Genomic DNA, 21,775 nt, shown 5'->3' with positions numbered 1-21,775 from the left:
ATTTCTAAGAGACTCATTTCCTTTGGAGGCCTCCCAAGAAAAGTAGCAGCTGTTCACGCCACCTTCACAACTCTGAATATCTACAGATGTTAAGAAAAGGGAGATGATCCAACCAGCACATTTAAAACATCTTCATTGTACCTCTCCCTGACCTGGCAAAAATCACAAAACAATCCCCAGTATTACAAAGTGTTAAAGGGGGTGGGGTGGTGGAGATGTGGTGTCATGCTAAGGACCCGGTAAGTGAACAGGGTAAATAGTCTTTACAAATGTATTGATAGATGATTACCTAGGTTGTGACGCTATTCAGCCAGTCTGATTGTCCTTCTACCTAAGCCATTACACCGCAAATAGTAAAATGAAGTCATTGTAATGACTCCATAGTTAAGGTTGTAGCTGGCACTATGTCTGATTCTGATCCTACTTTCCCATCTAACCACCTCATAAAATATGCTTTCCAGTTTCTCAGTCATATTTCCTATCCAGAGAAGAATTTACTTTTGCCAAAGTTTGAGATTAATCAGACATATCTGGGACATATGGAGAGTTTGAAAAAGTGGAGTTGTTTTGTTTTTTTAAAAGGTCTCACTTTTTTAAAAAATGCCTTGTTTCAGTTATGACCTGATCTAGAAACTCTATTTTGGGTTCATTCACTTGTTCTCAGTGAGATCATGTGACTGAGCATTTTTAGGAAATGTGGTAGGTTAATTTTAAAGATGTTAGCTATCCAACTGGAAACTTTGAAAACTCTTGTCAGGTTCTGGCAGAGCTTATAAACTTGTGTTAATGCTTGAAACGGCATTACTAGCTTAATGTTTAATTTAAAACAGTAAGAAGGCTGTTGTTGTTTTTTTCACATGCAAGTGCCTAAAGTTAGACTCCTAAATCAATATAGAAACACCTGGCTTACCAGCTGTAGGCTATTTGGTTACAGCTGCTCTTTAAAAGATAGATTACAAGCAGCAGAGTTCTTGGAAGGAGGGAAGAGATAAAGATTGGTAGGTAAGAGAGGGAAAGGGATATCTTAGCCACTCCCACATCCATTTGGAAAACTAACCCTGCCATGAAAATAAAAATGTTTCCATCTATTGTGCAAACATAGTACAGTCCAGGAATTTGCTCTTTCTCTCTCAAACGACTTTTACTGGTGCTATTTTCAGTGCCAGTCATAGGCCAGACTCATTGTCAGGTGTGTGGGCCCCCAGCAGTGGTCCCCCTCACCACTCCTGGAGTGGCAAGACAGCAGGGCAACATGCCTGGAAGCTCTGCAAAGTGGATCTGGAACTGGCTGACCCAAACCCACAAGTGAATGTGGCAGTTGTGGACAGGGTGGGGCCAGACTGCCCAGGAAATGTACCAAATCAATAACTTATATATACAATATGTAGCTTAGGTCTTTAAAACAGCTGCTTAAATTACTTGTATTATCAAATAGATGATTTGCAACATGCATGAACTCTATTCTGATGTGTTTGTGTGTTTTTAATTATCCCTGTAGAACTTGGATGCTCTGCATGACCATCTTGCTACTATTTATCCGGGTATGCGTGCCCCTTCCTTTAGGTGCACTGATGCAGAAAAAGGGAAAGGACTCATTCTGCATTATTATTCAGAGAGAGAAGGACTCCAAGATATTGTCATTGGAATCATCAAAACAGTAGCTCAGCAGATCCATGGTACAGAAATAGACATGAAGGTAATGTTTCCTTGTATGTTCTAATAGAAAGTTGATGTCATTCATAAAACTGAAAGAGCTGTATGATATAATGGAAAACAATATTTTTTTTTACACATTCATACTTTCCACAGAGGTTTTGCATACTGAAAAATCTCTCCATTATCCCCCATGTTAACCCAATACCTTCAAGGTCGTATACTGCCCTCACCTGCCTTTGCCCTGGCCACACCCATGTACTGGCCACAGAGAAGGAGAATGGCATAGGAGCTACTGTACCAACTCACATCTCCCTAGACTGGTAGGATCCTCCAATCACTGTATCTGATAATTTTAGTGCTGCTTTGCACCACCAGAACACCACAAACTGGTCACAGCACAACCCAGGATCTGGGCCAAGAAATGAAGAAGATTAGCATGTTCAGTTGAAACTGCAGAGATAATTTTGCATTGGTAGAATGTAAATCCAGCTTACTATTTGGCCAGGATACCAGAGGAAACACACCTATCCTTGCATGAAGTGCCATGGAATCTTTAATGGCAATAAGTGTTCAAGACCTTTCTCTCTCTCTTTTTTTAAATCTTCCTCATGTGAAAGATTGCAGCTGTAATAGCAGGTGGGTCCTTTATTACCACATTGGAACACTGATTCAGTACTGATTCAGGAGTGCCACCTATTGACTCACTAGCACCATTCACATTTTCCCTTGAAATCTGTCATCCTGGTGCTGATCAGCCCAGTGTTAATTTGCATATAGTCCAGATGGCTAATAGCTCAGGGCAACATCCAGTAATCCAAAGAAACAGAAAAGGGGTACAAAGATTATGTTCCATATTATTTTTCCATTTTCATTTATTTTCCTTTTGCCTAGTTCATGTTCCCTGAGCATTTATGCTCTTTATTTGAGGCATTTTCTTGTATGTTCTAGATTAGGTCACTTCACCAAATTTGGTGTCATGCTCTAAGCAGTCTATGAGAAAGGAGGCAAGTTCTTTTACTTCCTGTCTTTGAGTGGACGGGGTAAAAGTTTCAGAAGTGCCTAAGTGACTTAGGAGCCTGTCTCAATTTTAGAAATGACTTAGACACTTAGAAGCCTAAGTCCTATTGACTCTAGTCTTTAATCCCGCAAAAATCACTGATGGAAATGATCATCTGGAAGGCCTAGTTTAATAATGGTGATACATCCTTGGATTTTGGAAGAGGTTAAACTGTTAATTTCTAGAGGCCCAGTTGTCCCCATTGACAAAAAACAAAACAAAACATTTTATTGGCAAGAGAGAGCCTCCCTTCCCTTCAAAACCACCAGTACTATCTAACTACAGTATGACTACAACATCATTCCTTCTCTCAAATATAGGGTAATGGTCTCTTGGAAGATGAAGGGATGGGGTCACTTAAGCCTTGTATTCACAAGAAATACAGGTCTAAGCCACATTGGTGCTTCGACAAATGCACTGATTTTTTTTCCCTTCATGTGGCCACAAGTAATTTCCGACCCTGCATATATACTCTTGGCTTTCCAACTGCGACTACTCGCTGCAACACCTTCCACTGTGGAGCTGGAGTTACACTTTGATAATGCACATAGAGAACAGCATCAGACTGATAGACAAGAAGATAGACAAAGGGAGTCAATAGCATATTTTATGACTGCAAAGAGGAAGGATGGGCCTGTGTTTAATGCACAAGACTGGGAGTCCAAAGGACTGCCACACTCTGTCACTGTGACAGTCAGCTCTCCTCTGTGTAAAATGGAGACTGTAGTTATATCAGTGCTTTCAAAGATATTTTGGAGCTTAATTATCTGTTGTCTGCAAAGCATTTTGAGATCCTGACCTCCTGATGCCATAGAAGCACAAAGTATTGTTATATTGTTTCCCCTTGCAAAAATGGGAACCAAACTTTGGTAACATCCCTCCCTGTGTGCATATTACTGCTAACACATGAGTTACGACCATTCACAGAGGGGAAAAGACCTCTTAATAGCCACATATTTTAGCGATTACATTTCTTTGTGCATAATAATTTGTGCCTATATATTTTTGGAAACGTTTTAGAACAACTCTAGGATATATCTCCCCACCTCTGTGTTTTGAATCTTGTCTGTTGTGAGACTTTTGATCTGGAATTAAAAAAAAGGATATTCAAGACATTCTTGAATCCATGTTTTTGTATAGTTAACTGGATTTTCTGAACACTTGAATAGGAATGCCTTCTCTGCCCTGATTTACATCCCATTGAAATCTATAGGATTTCTCAGGGTATAAGGGCCTGAAACAAAGTTCACTGAAGTCTGTGGAAAGTCCATGGAAAGTCTCACTGATATCAATAAACCTTGGATTAGGCCTGAAGTGAGGAGAGAACTGGGCCTAATATGTTCCAATGTGTTGCTGCTAAACAATACTGCATAAACAAAATTATTCTATTCCACCCATTAAATCTAATTAATCTGAAATTTGTACACACTTGATAAATTATGATATTTCATTATGCATCAACTTTAATTATACCATGATATATGACTCTCCTAGTAAACAAAATTAGCTCTATTAATTTCATTATTTCAAGGAACTTTGAATAGGATTGTTAAAGTAAAGTAAGATGATATGTTCAAGATAGCAATATGAGATTAAACCAATAGAACATATGAAATGATGCTGGTTTTTAAATATTACACATTAACAGCTGTGGTTTGGAGAAGATGCTTTTAGTTTTAACTATAGGGCCTGATCCTGTAACCCGTATTGCTTTCATGAGTAATGATTGCAAATTCAGGGTCCTTAGTTTGCACACAGTCATGCCCATTGAAACAGCTGGAAGATTGCCTAATTTTTTTCCTTTGTTGTGATCAGTAACACATTTGCATGTCTGCTCAGAGCTGGGCAAATATCTAAAGTTAAAGACTAGTCTTAATAATCAATGGAACAACATGGATATGTGAAAAATGCCACTCCCCTGCCTCAACGGGTGGGGAACTAGATGATCTTGGCAGTGAAGGGGGACAATCCCAGCAACAAAGGAGAGAGATGCTACTAAGGACAGTATGTAGCTTCTCACCCCAGGAGTGGCCAACTGATTGGGCAGAGAGAGGTGCCGGAGAGAGGTGCTGACTGGACAGCATTCCCCATCTCCCAGGATTTAACCCAGTGTGGAAGCCATGTGGAACCTCTTTTAACTCAGTTCCAGCAATCAAACTCAATTCACCAGAACTAAGAATGAAAATCCATCCTGACAGATGCTGTGAGTATAGACAGTTGCCTGTTTGGGGGCCATGAAGAAATTTTTCTCCCATGGGCCAATTGGTAGAGGACCAGGGAGGGATTTTTTTTTGGTTTGGGTGGGGCTTTTTTTGCCTTCCTTGCCAGACCTTCAAGCCACAGAGGGTTAAATAGGAATGCACATAGTACCTAGCTGAGGTACTGGGGAGGAGTTTATTCATTGCAACTTGTGGCCACATTTTCAGTGCAGTTAGGAGAATGTACAGTTCCCAAAGACAAAAGACTTGGCAGTGGGCCTAACGATCATGGAATAGGGTGAGACCTTGTGGCTTTCCCGAGCTGAAGTCCCCACTCTGCTGCACCGTGGCCCTCAGTGCAGGGAGAGTACTAGGACTCAGAGAGAGCTGAGTCCCAAGGATAAGCTAGGGAGAGTCACCCTCGGTTATGGGTTGTATGGTAAGGAGCCCTGTAACCTCTGCACTGGAACCAATTAAATGTCTGGTATTAAAGAGTATGTATGATGGGCAGGAAGCACCCCTCCCCATGTTAAAGTTTAATAAAAGTTGTGGCCGGCCGCTTAATTCCATGCATCTGTCTGTCCTCATTTCACTTCTGTGTCTGCATCAATAAACACATTCTAACACGTCATAACAATTTGTTAAAAAAGAAAACAGTGTATAGTTTGCTAAAGGGTCACACTTGTGTATACTTTGGTTTGCTAAAGCCTCACTCTGTAATAACAGATATTGAGTTACAAATGGGAATAGCCTCGTGCTTTTCTTTAGTCTATTTCTTTGTTATAAACCAGCTATTTACTATTGTATTTATGTTCTGCAGACATCACAGACATGATCCACCTTCACTGGTGCAAGTAGGTGCTAATTGCCCCTTCTTGAGCTTGGGCTTGCTCCATCAAGAAGGAATTCTTTCGCCCTTGGGGCGGATAGGTGGCTGGTTGCACTGCTGCTTTTTCTTGGAAGTTCAGGGTAGGGCAGTTTCATACTGTATAAGAGCCCCAGGAGTGAAGTCTCCTGAAGCCAAGTGCTGCATGAGCCCATCCTTAGACTAGCTATGCCATGGTCTCTCTCCCCAGCCAGCACTGCCTACTTTTAGGGATCCATTGACCAGGTGCAGGCTCCCCATAGAAATAAAGATGCAGGTGGCTTGGGCAATGCAAAAGCTTCCAGGGGCACTTTCCTCACAAGAGGTCCTGTGTTCTGGGCTATACCAGCAGAACCAAGCATAATGCAAGGCTGAGTGTAGCTCCATATTTCCAGGATCTGGAATTGGTGTATACATAGCTATTTAATTTAGAATTTACAGTTTATATTTGTATAGTCTTCAGTTAGTGCCACGAGCAACTGTGTTTGAATAAAGAAATGCTTTTTCTCCCTTGATTTGTAGAGACTTTTTAAAACTGGAGATTTCTGTGGGAATACTGTATTTTTGCAAGAACTGGAACTCATTATTTTGATATTTATGTATCTATTTTCTCTAAATGTGTTCTTGTCTTTGCAACAGAATTCCAGTTTTTAACATGTGATAGTGTCTATTGCTACCTTCAATCTTTTTCTTCTTTTGTCCAGGTTATTCAACAGAGAAATGAAGAATGTGACCACACTCAATTTTTAATTGAAGAGAAGGAGTCTAAGGAAGAGGATTTTTATGAGGACCTTGACAGATTTGAAGAGAATGGGACCCAAGAGTCCCGCATCAGTCCTTACACTTTCTGCAAGGCTTTTCCTTTCCACATAATATTTGACAGAGATCTGGTGGTAACGCAGTGTGGCAATGCTATATACAGAGTCCTTCCACAGGTCAGACTGTTGTCTTATGTGAACAACTGTAACAAGTGTTTTAGATACTATTTTAATAACACTCAAGTGTTATAATTTCTTATTTATTTATGGTATATTGTGATAATGGGTGAGAAAACTTGACTATTTGACCCTAAGGTGAGTTTGTTAGGGAGGGCAGTTGGAAAAAACAGCTTTTTACTTGTAAAGTGAAGGAATGTTGAGAGACCTCAAACACGATATGGTGCAGCGCTATAGAGTCACTTTACAGAATAGAATTGCACTTTAAAATACATAGGCACCACAGCCATGACCTGAAAACCATAGTTTAGTCTCATATTTTACGTAAAGAATGTACACCTGCATTCTCTGTCTCTATTCTCTTCCACTTTGCATTGCATATGAAGTGAAAGAAATACAATCACCATGTGAATATTTTCTGGTTGTAGAAAAATGAGCTTCTGTTTGTCTTGTTTATGTTTTAGCTTCAGCCAGGAAACTGCAATCTATTGTCAGTTTTTTCCTTGGTTCGGCCTCATATTGATATTAGCTTCCATGGGATCCTGTCACATATCAATACTGTCTTTGTATTGAGGAGCAAGGTAACCAAATAACATTCATCTGGGTTTTGAATAAGTAAGTACACTTTACAAAGATAAGAGAAAACTCGGAGGCCCTCAGCAAAAATCTTTTGCACAGTAGTAAGCCCTGAGCCCATTCTGTGTCTTTGGCCAAGAAAAAGCGAGATGCCTGAATTCATATGTGGTTGTTAGGTTGGGCTATAGGTGCAGATACAGGGAGGTACATACTTTTGCACCTATGATACCTTCTTTACAAACAACAATCCTGTACAATAAATGACATTACAGAACTGCACCCTTCCATTAGGAGTAACTGTATAACAGCAAAACCAACAAGGAGTCCTTGTGGCACCTTAGAGACTAACAAATGTATTTGGACGTAAGCTTTCGTGGGCTAGAACCCACTTCATCAGATGCATGGAGTGGAAAATGCAGGAGCAGGTATAAATACATGAAAACATGGCAGTTGCCTTACCAAGTGTGAGGTCAGTCTAATGAGACAATTCAGTTAACAGTAGAATACAAAGGGAGGAAAAATAACTTTTGTAGTGGTAATGAGAGAGGCCCATTTTAAACAGAAGACAAAAAAGTGTTAGTAGGGGGAAATTAGTATGGGAGAAATTAGGTTTAGGTTTTGTAATGACCCAACCACTCTCAGTCTTTATTCAGGCCTAATTTGATGGGATCCAGGTTGCAAATTAATTCCAGTTGTGCAGTTTTGCATTGGAGTCTGTTTTTGTCAGTCTACTGTTTGAAAGTTCATGCATGCAGTCTCAGTGTCAACAAAAACATAATGCAGACAAAAGAAAGAGCGCAAGCTAAATATCAAACTGTTTTGAAGAAATCAGAAGAAACTGGGAAGTAGTGGTTGTGCAGGCAAAGAAAGACACTAAAGTAATTGAGATAGGAAACCTTAGAAAAGTTAAAAATACTAGTTTGCCATGTTCAAGAAAACTGTTCACTTGGTCTTCAGTGTAGTCTATGCTTCATGGATAGATTCCAGACATCCTGATCTTTCCTCTAGTGAAGGTTTACGTGTGTCTGTTTGCATGTGCACATGCACATGTGTTTGGTGAAGTAACACAGGAATCATTATTATTTAATTATCATCACTTTTTTTCATTACAAGGAAGGATTGTTGGATGTAGAAAAGTTGGAATGTGAAGATGAACTAACTGGCACGGAAATCAGCTGCTTACGCCTCAAAGGTCAAATGATCTACTTACCTGAAGCAGACAGCATTCTCTTTCTTTGTTCTCCAAGGTACTTTAAGCAATAAAAGTACTCTATTTGACAATGTGGAATAGCCATCAAATTGCAAGAGTGTCTCTAAATGTGTGGATGACTACAGAAACTCACTGGACCAGATTCTGTTCTAAGTTATAGTGGTGCAAGCCGAGTGATATAAGGGAGTTGCATGTAGAGAACAGAATGTGGTGCATTTATAAAATCATTCATTACAAACATTGGGACATATTATCCCACCTTTTTCTAAGCAGCACGCCTCATTAACTGAGTGGTTTTTAATAAGTCATGACATTTGGTTTATGAATTTCATAACCCTAAAACTAGGAATCAACTTTGTCATCTGGTGATGTGCTCAAATAGTAGTTTCAATGCAGTTTTCACAGTGAGATGCAGTGATATTTAAGAATCAGGTGGAAAATTAATTTGGAAAATAAATTATGTAATGGACTCATGTCATAGCATGACAACTTTCATCTTGATTCTGATGAGGGATTGAACTGAGGACCTTCAGAACTAAAAGCATAAACCTTTATAGTTTTGCTAAAGGATCAGTCTTGTAGCAGTGAGATAACATATTCATATCCTTTGTGGAGTGGGCACAGGTGAGAGACTGGTAACATACACTGACCAGTAGGTTATAATAGCATTGCTATTATGGGAGGGGGGTATTTTAGACATTTATAAAATGCATCAATCATAGCTCTGTATGCACATGTACAATAAAGACATGGATTAATGCGTACAGTTACAAGACAGTTGATGGAAGCTACTTGTTTTACCATACTCTCAATCGTTAATTAAAAGTATTACCTCACTATTTACCCATTTAACTCCAATCCCTGCTACTAATCAATATTTTAAAGGATCTCTTAGGCAAGTTTACTTTAATGTCCATTTCATTTTATAATGAAATACATTTCTCGATATAACAGTGTGATGAACTTGGATGATTTAACCAGAAGAGGGTTATATCTGAGTGACATTCCGTTGCATGATGCTACCCGTGACCTAGTCCTTTTGGGAGAGCAGTTCAGAGAGGAATACAAGCTAACTCAAGAACTGGAGATCCTCACAGATAGACTTCAGCACACACTAAGAGCACTGGAAGATGAGAAGAAAAAGACAGACACGTAAGAATTAATTTCCAGTTTTAAACTGGAACAAAAACAACTGGTAATTGTGGAGCCAAAAGAGCACAAACTTTTTTGTCTTTATAATGTTGTGTAGTCTGAAGGTTCTCAAACATTAGCTGCAATGTAGAATACCACATGCATAGAAAACTGAAGGATTCCTTTCTTTCTTTGCTGTAAAACGCTAAAAACTAAAGTGAAGCAACTGTCCCCATAGCTTTAGAAATGACCTAAGAGAGCAGTGTTCCAGGAAAACATCTTGCTGAGGCTGTGTTAGGCAGAGCTAGTGACAACATGCCAATGATACAGAAATCACTGTATAATTTACTATGTTCCCTGTAAATAAAGAAGATAATTCATAGGGATCAGGCCATTTGAAATAACATTGAAAGAAATAATATAATATAATAAGTAATTATTGATCTACCATATGTAACATTTAATTATGAAAATTTAAATTTGAAAATGACAGAAAACACAATCAGGCTACACAGAATTTGATTTCCTTATTTGAAAACTGTATTACAGTCTACAGGCAGCCAAAAATAAAAGACTATTTAAAGTCCTGCTATGGTATGATTCTATGAATTGGTTTTTCTATGCCTTGTGAGAGGTGAACTAGTGCACAGTACATTAAACATGCAAATTATTACTATTACATAATGATCTGTAGAGAGAACTAGAGAGAAGACTAGTTACTGGTAAATTACGTAGCACGCTCTGAGACAAGCAGGATTTCACTAGTAGTCAAATGTCCTATTTGAAAAATACTCACCAGTGTTATAGTAGCAAAGTTTCTCCAGGTCTGTCAGTACCTAATAGGGATGTTGACAATGTCCTGCTGTCAAGTCTGTTGCCCTATTGCTTATCCTGTAGAGTGGTGGCTGTCACTGCAAATGAGTGGCAAGGAAATGATGAGTTGAGGAACTGAAAAACAAAGGAAGCTTTAAAAATCCCTACTTTTTGTTTGTTTTCTTTGACTTGTAAAAACACTTTTACCATCAGTGAACAGTAACCTATTTGGCACCCAATAGGAAAGGCAGCATCAATTATTGCTCCAACACATGCCAGAAAATAGTCCATAACTATATTTAATGCAACAGAAAGGTTGCACAAAAAATCAGAAAATCTAAAAGTTAGGATTCCGAAGACAGTATTCATTGAGCCATGTTGCAAATCCTATGCTTTTTTGGCATCTGTATAAAATATTACATTAAAGACATACCTAGCGATAATAGTTTCAAGGTGCACAATAAAATAGGAAACTAGGGACTGAAAATGCTGTATTTGTGTAATGCATAACTTGTGCTGTTAGAAGTGTAGCTTTTGCATTTCTAATTTTGAACTTTGTCTGAATCATTTCTGTGTGCAATTTGAGTCTTTTTTTTAAACAAAGAAAACATGTATCTCTTTTAAAATGTTAGCATTTAAATTGTCCCAATTAGGCTTTGACTTTCACACCTCATTGAGGTGAACAGAGTGTGAGAGTGGTATGTTCCTACCTTTGCTGCTTCTCTTCTTTAGCTGGAGACATTTTTCTACAAGGCTTGGTTAGCAGGGGCTGCAGTACATCAGTGTAAGATCACCTTTTTTAAATGGAAGTTTAAAATTTCCAGTATATTGTGGAATCCGTTAAAAACTTCAAAATTTTCTTCATGCCAGGGATTGTCTCCTCTCTACAGTATCAATACAGTTCTTTGTTTTGATATGGTTTGTTTTATGGAGGCTTATGCAATTTGAGTTTGTGAGGCATTTAAAATCTCCCTGACCCAAACTTGACTCAGATCCTGTGATCTGATCTATATGGGCAACCTCCATCCTAACACAGTGTCCCACTGTAGTTAGTGGGACTTCATGCAGGAAGAGGAGGCCGCCTGCACAGGGCTGATTGCAGGAGTGGGATCTCTCTGAGCAGCAGTCTGAGAGCATCAGCTCCAATACTCAAAAATGTAATGAGAGAAAACGTGCAGTGATATCACAAAAGGCTTTAATAATATTTAAGTGGATGCATTTTGGACATGCTCAGAGGTGATTTTTCTGTTGCAGCTAACGTGTATTTATATATTATTCCCTTCCTCACCAAAACCTAGAAAAGCACATAGTCTTCAGTAGGGACTTTGGGTCCAGTCCTGCCATCTTTGCTTACTTGAAAACTCACGTCAGTCTGAGAGATGTTAGTACCATCAGATTGCAAAACAATTTTGCCCATGATTTTCAGAACAGACTTACAGCAAAAATGTCAGAAGTTTGAAACTTAGCATAGAAATAGGACTCAGCCATCCCAACCTTTACTTATGAAAGTAGCCCTTGCTCATGTAAGTCATTCCAGTGAAATCTCTTTTGAATTTGCTGTCCCTGACACCAGAGCTCTGCCTCATTCCTTGTAGTTGCTGATGGCAAGGACCAAGACACATGATTTCTTGTGTGACATTGCATAAAGGGAGGGAAAACGCCTTGCACTCTCTTTCCCTCCCTTTTTCCACACATGCAGAAGGTACCACAATCATACCCATCAGGTGCAAGAGAGTTTAGAATTGTGTAGGAAGATCACGGATGAGTTAAGCCAGTTTAAGTAATTCCAGTAATTAAGACTGAACACTTTGATGTATTTAAAATAAAGTAATTTTAGAAAATTCCATCTATTTTTCTTTGGGGAAATGCATCCATCCATTAGTCTTATCTCTCTTCCTCATCTTTTTCCTCCTGTTTATTCCTTTCTTCTTAGCTTTCATGTCTCTCTTAGCCTATAATGTTTATTTTAGGCTGTATAACCAATGAGATCTGCCAGAAGTTTAAAGTGCGTAATTTTAGATTGCAAAGTAGTATATTTTTTTCTGAATTACCACCAGATTTGTTTTGCTAAGCCCTGAATTGTTACTGCTTTGGCAAATTGCTGAGTTTGAGTTCTGTACAGTGGCAGCTGAAAAGGGGTAAACATGAGGGTAGAATATGGGCCTATGTGTATGATTTAGTTTTTAATTTGCATTGCGATGTACAATATACACTTTTCTTTTTGTCATATGGACTTTTTGATTTGTTGCAAAAATGTAATAAACCCTAAGAGTGAGATACTGCACTTGTGTAAATTGGTGTAGACCCATTGAAATCAGTGGAGCAAACCCAGGTTACACCAGCTGAGGATCTGGCCCACATACTTTAGGAATAAGAAATAGTAGTACCAGGTATCTTTAACAGATTTTGTCAAAGGAATTATCAATATATTTCTTAGTAGTTAAGTGGTGGCTTTGCCCTATTAGCATGTGTGTTTGTAATGTAATTGCCTTAACCATATGAACCACACTGATGTATATCAGAGCCTGCTGTTTAAGGTATAGACTCCAGTATAAGCCTTGTACATCACTTAACTGTTGAAAATTATTAATAGTAACCCCTCAGGGTCATATTTAAATAATACATTTTTCTCTCTCTCTGTCTCTCTCTCATATCCCTTACTTATTTTACCTGTCTAGATTGCTGTATTCTGTCCTTCCACCATCTGTTGCAAATGAACTAAGACACAAGCGTCCTGTGCCAGCTAAGCGGTATGATAATGTGACCATTCTCTTCAGTGGCATAGTTGGATTCAATGCATTCTGCAGTAAACATGCCTCTGGAGAGGGAGCCATGAAAATTGTTAATCTTTTAAATGACCTTTACACAAGATTTGATATTCTGACTGATTCACGAAGGAATCCGTTTGTTTATAAGGTAAACATGAGATTTTAGGGCATTGCTTCTGTGTTGCTATAAGGTAGTGTCAGAAAATAAATATAATCTCAGTTCAGTCCATTGACTTTTCATGTTTTCACAACTTTGATGTGGATTTAGTCTGCAGTGAAGAAAAGAACACGTCCACTGCTAGTTTTGACAATATACAGAGTGAAGAACTCTTATTTGGAACTCTGCACATTGAAATAAATGCATGCAATCATTAAAATAAGTACTTTTGGTAAATAAAGGTAGAATAAGCTGCTAATCAATAGGTAGTGAGCTCTCCAACTAATTTTAAGAAGTTGTATACATGAATCTCCAAGAATGTGTTAGGAATATGGAAAAAGATGAAGGGGAAAGTATTTGAAGTGTCTAGCAATCTTAAAAGAAACACTACAGTAGTCTAGCTTTCTGAAGCATAATTGCCAAACATATTTTGATAGGTGGAAACAGTTGGAGACAAGTATATGACAGTGAGTGGTCTACCAGAGCCATGCATTCATCATGCACGATCTATCTGCCACCTGGCATTGGATATGATGGAAATAGCAGGACAGGTTCAAGTAGATGGAGAGCCTGTACAGGTTAGTATTTGTCCAGGATTCAGTAAAGACCTGTTGAATTTTCTTAAAACCCACCACTGAAATACCATAAAACTCAAAGTCCAGTCTTCACAAGTTTTATTATTGCTAGAAGATGAGTGATCTTTTCAGTGATATGAAGAAACAGAAATGTGTGACATGTGTAACCTATCCCCCCAAACTCCCAAAACATAGTTACTGTGTTTACCAATCTTAAGGACCAAATTCTGCCCATAGCCATGTATGTTTGGCTGCCATTGATTTCAGTGTGCAAGCTGCAAATCCCCATCTGAGTGCAATATGTATTTGCTTGAAGCACAGAGTATAGAATGATAGGGTACTCTCAACAACCCATTTTGATTCTGGTTCAGAGCCACCAGCCGGCATGGGAAAATCTTTCATTCTAGAGCAATGTATGTTTCCATAGGCATTTGTTGAAGTGGAGAATGGCAGTACTGTGACTACTAGAAGTTACATTTTGAATTAACACAGAATTAGACGTCTTGTAATAATCTCTCATTTTCAGAAAAATAACCGCTGGATAAACAGGCACATTCCCATATACTTGAATGGAGTTGTCCCTGCTTCTGCCAGTAGCTTATTAGGTCCTGGGTGTTTCACTGTATTTGTGAGTATAGAAGTGAAGACGGCCTGATATGATGCTCTGCAATAACTGAGAAGTCTTTTAAAGGACTTAGCCCATTCTTCATAGTGAAAAGCATCTTTGCTAAAAAGCATCATGTCTGTATGAAACTGAGCCACAAAGCCCCCCCGAACAAATACTATCTTTGTAGGGTTCTTCAAGTGTATGTACCATAATTTACTTGAGACCTTTTCATCACTGAATAAAATCATTATATATTAAATGGTTGGGATCCTCCATAAGTAAGAAATCCTGCTGGCTCATGTTTTTAGAATTATAAATTTGGAGCCAGTTGTTACAGTATATGAATTGGGCTTTGTTAAAAATGTAGTGAAATAATTGCAAGATTTTCCCAGTTCCAAATTAGTTTGTATATGTACAGGGTTTCATGGAAAGGGACACGTTCTTAATTCTGAGTCAGTGTAACTCATAATTTGTATGGAAAAATGTAGGCTGGTGCCTTCCATTTAATTCAATAACTGCTTAATTTAATCAAAACAGGAATCAAACTATTTGTTTTTAAAGTAATAACTCCCACCCATTCTTTTGATTCCTGTAGGCATGAATTATGAGTAATTCACTCATCATTTATAGAAAGAAGCCATTTTGCAAGGCTCCGTTGGAAGTACTCATGATTTACACCAGTTTTCCTGGGAGTGGAATCATGCCCCTCATTAGCAAAAACAGCAGTTATTCTGAATGGGGCAGAAATAAAACAATCTCACAGACCACCTATTTTAACAAGAGGTGGGCTCTCACTCTGGAGAAGCTCTATTGGATATATGCTCCTGTAATAGAGAATTTGTCATGATGATTTTATCAAAAAGCTGTGTAATTCAGCCATTATTATTATTAATATTATAAGTACTGCCCTGTGCTATCCAAGATATGCTGTGCACCTTGGTGATTAGATGGGGTTAATAATTAATTTCAGGCAGTGGACTTGGTGAAAGGAAAAGGAAGACACTCTGTCACCCTTGCAGTTGTGTTCACACGTGAGATTTTTGAGTTATGTATCTGTGTGCTCAGTTCAGATGACAGTATGCAATATATTAGACTTACAAGTTGCTCATTACTCTAAGTTTTAACTTCAAAATCCTTATGTTTCTTTTTTAAACAAGAATATTATATATATATATATATAATCATCTTGTGTCTTGTGCACCTAATATGTAAACCTCTGTGTTTGAAGTCTCCAGGTGGCTTAGGTAACATGCACAGCAGCCAAATTCTGCTCTGAATTACTCACAACTCATTAAAATCAACAAGTGTATTCTTATGCTCTTCCTTTGGGGAGTGCAACACAAAACTCACAGCCTGGGCATGGGACTATGGTGATGTGAAGCCACCTTTGTGTCCTTCCAGATGTGGGCTGCTACAGAGGTTGAAATGGCACCTGATGTAACTTAGATAGCCCTGGAGGGTTCCTACAGGTGGCCGTGCCACACAGAATCATCCTAACAGCTTCCACTGTGCCCCTTAGTCTCCATTCCCCACCACCGGCACACCTCTGCTCCAGGATTTGTGGAGTGGGTCTCAGAAGAGAGCCTGTAGTCATCAGTATCCTGTGCCAAGATAATTCTTCTCCAGCCGAACCTGCCCTTATGCTTTGAAAAAGTGGGCCTGATTTTCCACTGTCATGCACTTTGTACAGTCATGTACAACTGTGCAAAGTAGGTGTAGAATACTACCATTCTGAATTTTAAACTCAGTCTGCACAGCAGTAAATGACTACACATGGTGTAAGACGATAAAGAATCAAGACTGGTGTCTTATAAAAGATGAACTCCAGCATTTTAAAAAATGCACATTATATATATATTTAGTTGGAAACATCAAGTTAATAAAATTGATCTTGAACTATAAAACATTCAAACTTGTTTTTTCTTAAAGATAACAATAGGTATCCACACTGGGGAGGTGGTTACAGGTGTCATAGGCCAAAGGATGCCGCGCTACTGTCTCTTTGGAAACACTGTTAATCTAACAAGCAGAACAGAAACCACTGGAGAAAAAGGAAAAATCAATGTTTCTGAGTACACCTATAGGTGAGAAATGCAAAACCCCTTCTTGATAAGAATTTCAAAAGAAACAGCTTTATCAATATACCTTTAAAGTAACTTTAGAGGTGATAGTGACAATCCCACTCAGAATATTACAGCACATGTATTTTCATGAAATGTTGGGTCAAGCTGCATTACTATGAATCACTATTTCCATAGGAAACAATTGTGTTCAGCCACAGGAATTTGTAATGAGACATGATAACCACCTTAAGATATTTGTTGGGATTCCCCTCAGACATCTTCCACTCAGGTTACCCAAGAATTCAATCCAACTCCAGGCTTGTCACTCAGGTTCCTTTATTTGGTATAAAGCAAAGCTACACTGAGTTGACCAGACTCAAGTGTAGGGAGTTGGTATAGGGGATACCACACATCCAAAGTTATGCAGCAGACTTCTTCCTTCATATAAATTTAAACATTTCATTGCATTCACTATACGTTTCATTACATGTTTTGGGATTGGCTTGGTTACTTTGTAGGAACCAACCCCTGTTCGGAATGCTCTGTACACTTACTGTCCATGCATTACTTGCTCTTTTCCTCATCTTCTGTTCCAGACTTATCTTATTCATTGTTACCTTGTCCATTATAAATGGTTCCCTAGGTGTTTTCCCTTACCTTAGCCAATTCCTATATTCTTTTCCAGACTACTGATCGATTTATCATCCACGTCCAATTATTCATATTAAGCCCAGCCTACAATATTGCCTGACAATCTAATTAATGTGCCCTCAGATGTAGCATGTTTAATGTTTTCTCTGTATGTGTATGTGTGTGGAGGGATACTCTAATGTTTGTTTTTAATTTCAGGTGTCTTATGTCACCAGAAAATTCAGATCCTCAATTCCACCTAGAACACAGAGGCCCTGTTTCCATGAAGGGTAAAAAAGAACCAATGCAAGTTTGGTTTTTGTCCAGAAAGAGTAGAGAGACAGAGGTATGACTAACCAAAGAGTAATTCTTTTTTAAAACAAGGCATAAATACAAGATGTTTAATCTAAACCACTGAGAACCATTTTCACTTGCAAAACTAAATGTTCCCTACAAGAAATGAACCATTTTGTAAAATGTTATCCCATTAATGTGTTTACTGTCTTGACAGCAGATTAAATGTCTTGATTATTTATCTTTGCTGTTTATGCATTCTCTAAAAAAAACACTTTTGTATTTTAAAACGTCCTTGAGAGAGTGCCAAGTGTTTAAATATTTATCTGTCCTTACAGATTTCTCTATTATATTAGACTTTGTAATATACAGTACATCTCTATTTAGCTGACATCTATAGTTAGTGCCATTTGAAAACTCTCCATTTGCCTGTCTGCAGTGAGTGAAATACTGCAGTCTCTCCTATTTTTAGATGCAAGTCCAGCGACTACCTCCGTGTGGGCTCCCTATTGAAGTCAGTGGGACCCTGTGCGGGCACAGGATTCTGCCTGACAGAGGCTTTTGCATGTTTAATTTATAAAGATACAGAGTCGAACTTTGAAAAAACACTAAAGTGACTTCAGAGCCTGAATTCCATTTTCTGAAGTGACTTAAGGAGCAACATCTAAATACCTTTAAAAATCTGGGCCTTGGCAGCCTAAGTCTCATTCAGAGTCCCAAGTGCCTAAATCTCTTTTGAAAATGGGACGTAAGCTGCTAAGCCACTTAGTCACTTTTGCAAATTTTACCCACAATTTTACTGCAAGTATTTGAACAAGCAAATGCTGACTTTTTAGTGGTACCTACTAAATGTTGATATTTCTTATTCCAGGGCAATATACTTCAGGAAACAATCTATATTTTCTCTAGAAAACTTATCTGTAGTCTTTAGCACAGACTCCATAACCTTTCATTAATATTCTGTGTGTCACCTTTTGATGATGCTTTGCTAGTTGTGTTTTATACCAATTGCAGAATATACCATAGTTTCATATGACTGACATTTCCATTTAAGATCCATAGGCAGAGGTAAAAGAGGTTTTATCAAAACATTTTTCACTTTTCCCTACATTATAAGCAATATAAGTAATAACGTGTTATTTTTAAATTATCTCTGATTCTGATTGATTGATTCATGTTGATAATGTGTCACTTCCGTCCCCTTCACCCCAGAAGGCAGTGATGACATCCCCTTCTGCTAATTAGATCACAATAATTAACAGAAGAGGTAAATGTTTTCAGCAACTGGATAGAGATTTTATGCCAAACCTTAAAAGGCCTGAAGCCTCTGCACTGTCAGTAGATAGCAGGAAGTTGTAGTGGCTCAGCACCATTTAGCTATGTCATCCAGTAACATAATTACCTCCTAGGAGGCTTTGCTTTCCGAGCACCCATATTTGCATTTTGTGTTCTTTTTCTGTTCTCCACTTAAGCACTCAACAATTTTAGGACTGTATTTGAACTGAGCATTGGCCACAGTAGCTCTGGCTCTGTCGTTTGTTTTTCAGTTCCTGGTGCCCTTGTTTACATGTTTTTAGAACAAAGTGGAACTGCAGCTTCACTGCTGACAGGCAGGTTTGTTTTAAAAAAAAACAGAACTAGGACGGCCCAGTTAGTAGAAAAGCTCAGGGGTTTTTTTTTGTTTTTTGTTTTTGATTTTTTACCTTTTTATGATTTACAACATTCCAAAAATGGTGAAAATTGCAGCCAAAATAAAGGGAATAAGGAATAAAAATATTGATTACTTAATATAGCATCCACCATGTTGGAGGCAGCTGATGTAAGTATTGCTAAGGTCCCTCCAGATGCTTCATACCCCATGTTTCCCATTTTCAGAGACTCTTCACTTACTTCTCACACTGCTAGTTCCTCAATCTTATCCCAAACATATTCCCTCTTGCAACAGCAATCTCTCTGACTTCACACACTGCAGCATAAATGGCTGGAGGGAATCTGTGCCTGGGGTAGTCCTGTGCCTTCCAAGGAGCTTTGGACAGTCAGGGACAAATTAGGGTACGTTGTCACCTAACAGGTAGAATGGTCATAAATCTACTAATAAGGCACCCAAAGCCTGTGATCCTGGAACAACAATATTCCTGCTTTACTATGCACTGTCTTCTTTATTTATAATAAAGCCGCAATGAAAAGTATCAAACTTATTTTGTCACTGCGTGTCATATTGCTGTTTCAAAGAAAATCCCTTATTTCTCAAACTTCCCTTACATGCACTCAAGGAAATAAAGCAAGATGTTTACTGAGCTGGGGGAAGAGGAAGAGGACGCTGGATAGGGTGCAGTGCGTCCCAAACAACTTACTGGTCTGGCAGTAATGATGATTTGTGGGTATTACTTCGCTTTGCATTTCTCATTTGCGTATCCGCCCTACCATGAAAGTATCATATTCATTGCTTTCCTCCAGACTGTCTTGCTGCTGTTTGCCTCAGCTTTTGATATTGTTGTATTTTTGCTGTGGGTGTATATTCCAAGCCCTTTTTGTGGATCATGTAACCTTTCTCATGTCCTGATAGTACTGAATAACATTATGCAATGTGTGTGCCATAACTAACCCTTTTAATCTGGTGCTTTTCACATGTGCTCTTCGTCTTCATCATCATTATAAAACTATTCTATTACTGCTGTCCATTTTCCTTCAGTATGTCATCATGCGGTAGTCCAGTTCCTTCAGGGAATAACACTTGACATACTGTGCTAATTAGTGATGAGAAAACAACAGCTCTTTTGATGGTATTGTACAATTTCCACCTGTATATACTACATATACATTTTTTATATTGAGAAGAGGGGGGTGGTTGTCTGATACCGCAATTTGAATTGTGTGTAAATGTAATTCTATCCAAATGCTGCTCTCTTGCCGTTTTGTTTTCATTGATTTATATTAACTGACTGCAACTGACTTGTGCATAATAGATTGCTGGACAATTTTGTACCACTCACAGTGCTTTGGTTCTTTTTCAATAAACCATAAACACTGAAAGGCACACTGGTGGGGCAAGGTTGTCAGGCAAAGCCTTTTGTTTTGGTCTCTTTAGTTTTCAGAAGTGATTTTGTTTCAGCCCTTGGAAGAATATGATAGTATTCTGGATAACAAGTCAGGAATAATTAAATTAGTTTCAATGTATAGGGCATTCCTCTTGGAATAATATATTAATTCTTAGCTCAATGATATTTTCTGAATATCTGCTTTATACAGTTATATGTTAGTACAGTGCGATTACTTATGTGTACAAAATGAAAGTTTGTCTATAGTATATCTCTCATCAGCACAAAAATATATGTATAAATGTTTCATGCTTCTGTGTAAAAGGAGCTGCAATAAATTATTTTTTCCATTTGGTCTTTGGAAACTTTATTTCTTCAATAAAAATAAACGTCTGAATACTACATTTGCTAGAACATCTTCTCCTTAATTCTGTTATGTGAAGTCTGAATCTGAATCCTTCCTGTGCTGTCAGATGTCACTTAGGGCATGAACAAGGCTCTGCCATCCTTGTCTATCATGCTGTTTGCTGAAATGTCTACCCCACTGTGTTTGTTTCTAAAGCTTAACTTTTTTATGAGAATAGGTTATTGGTCTATCATTCAACCCCCAATTTCGAGGATCAGAGGACTGCTTTTCATCTGGTCCCTTTCTGTACCTTGACATGTCCAGCTGAAGTGCCCTTAGCAGGAGTTAAAACTCCTGCCAGCATAGTTCACAGGGTCACTGGAGCACACAAGCCTCCCCACCAAGTCAAGATGCAGTCCCCAGGGAAGGATTATGCAGAGTGCATTCTTTAGCTGTTTGCCAAACTATGGCTTCAGTCCTGCAGTCAGTGCTTGTATGGGTGCAGAAGCCTGCCCCTGTGGAACTGGTTACAGGATCAGGGCCTTAGATTAAAGTAGTGCTTGAAATGTGCAGATTCTCTCCTCACAAAAAAGTCAATGAGGACATAAAATTGCATGTACAGTCATTACTTTTGATACATTTAAGCAATAATTAGCAACATAAAATTACATCTAATGACAGTGAAGGTTGTGTGAGGACTCAGCTCATTCACCCAAAAGTTTAAAAGCAAGGAAATTGGAAGTTAAGTGGCAATCCTTGTACATTCTTTTCCACCTTCAGATTGTTTGCAGCTGTTGATAACATAGACTCATAGACTCTAGGACTGGAAGGGACCTCAAGAGGTCATCGAGTCCAG

At 38.5% G+C, this 21,775-nt stretch overlaps 1 protein-coding gene across 2 annotated transcripts in view; it reads left to right on the top strand.

Annotated features, from left to right (window-relative positions):
• Positions 1-20,927, top strand: part of GUCY1B1 (guanylate cyclase 1 soluble subunit beta 1) — a 59,407-nt gene extending 38,480 nt beyond the window's left edge. For both annotated transcript variants that reach the window (XM_030564973.1, XM_030564972.1), the window contains 10 exons: positions 1,499-1,696; positions 6,481-6,711; positions 7,176-7,292; positions 8,401-8,534; positions 9,452-9,649; positions 13,120-13,357; positions 13,804-13,944; positions 16,478-16,632; positions 17,461-17,587; positions 19,809-20,927. In XM_030564973.1, coding sequence (XP_030420833.1) covers positions 1,499-1,696; positions 6,481-6,711; positions 7,176-7,292; positions 8,401-8,534; positions 9,452-9,649; positions 13,120-13,357; positions 13,804-13,944; positions 16,478-16,632; positions 17,461-17,587; positions 19,809-19,832 — 1,563 coding nt within the window. In that variant the 3' untranslated portion in view covers positions 19,833-20,927. The remainder of the gene's footprint in view (positions 1-1,498; positions 1,697-6,480; positions 6,712-7,175; positions 7,293-8,400; positions 8,535-9,451; positions 9,650-13,119; positions 13,358-13,803; positions 13,945-16,477; positions 16,633-17,460; positions 17,588-19,808) is intronic.
• The last annotated feature ends 848 nt before the right edge of the window (positions 20,928-21,775 follow it).

Source organism: Gopherus evgoodei, chromosome 5 (assembly GCF_007399415.2).
Source record: "Gopherus evgoodei ecotype Sinaloan lineage chromosome 5, rGopEvg1_v1.p, whole genome shotgun sequence".
Lineage (NCBI taxonomy): Eukaryota > Metazoa > Chordata > Testudines > Testudinidae > Gopherus > Gopherus evgoodei.
The sequence above is the reverse complement of the archived record's forward strand: the minus strand, read 5'-3'. Positions and strand labels throughout refer to the sequence as shown.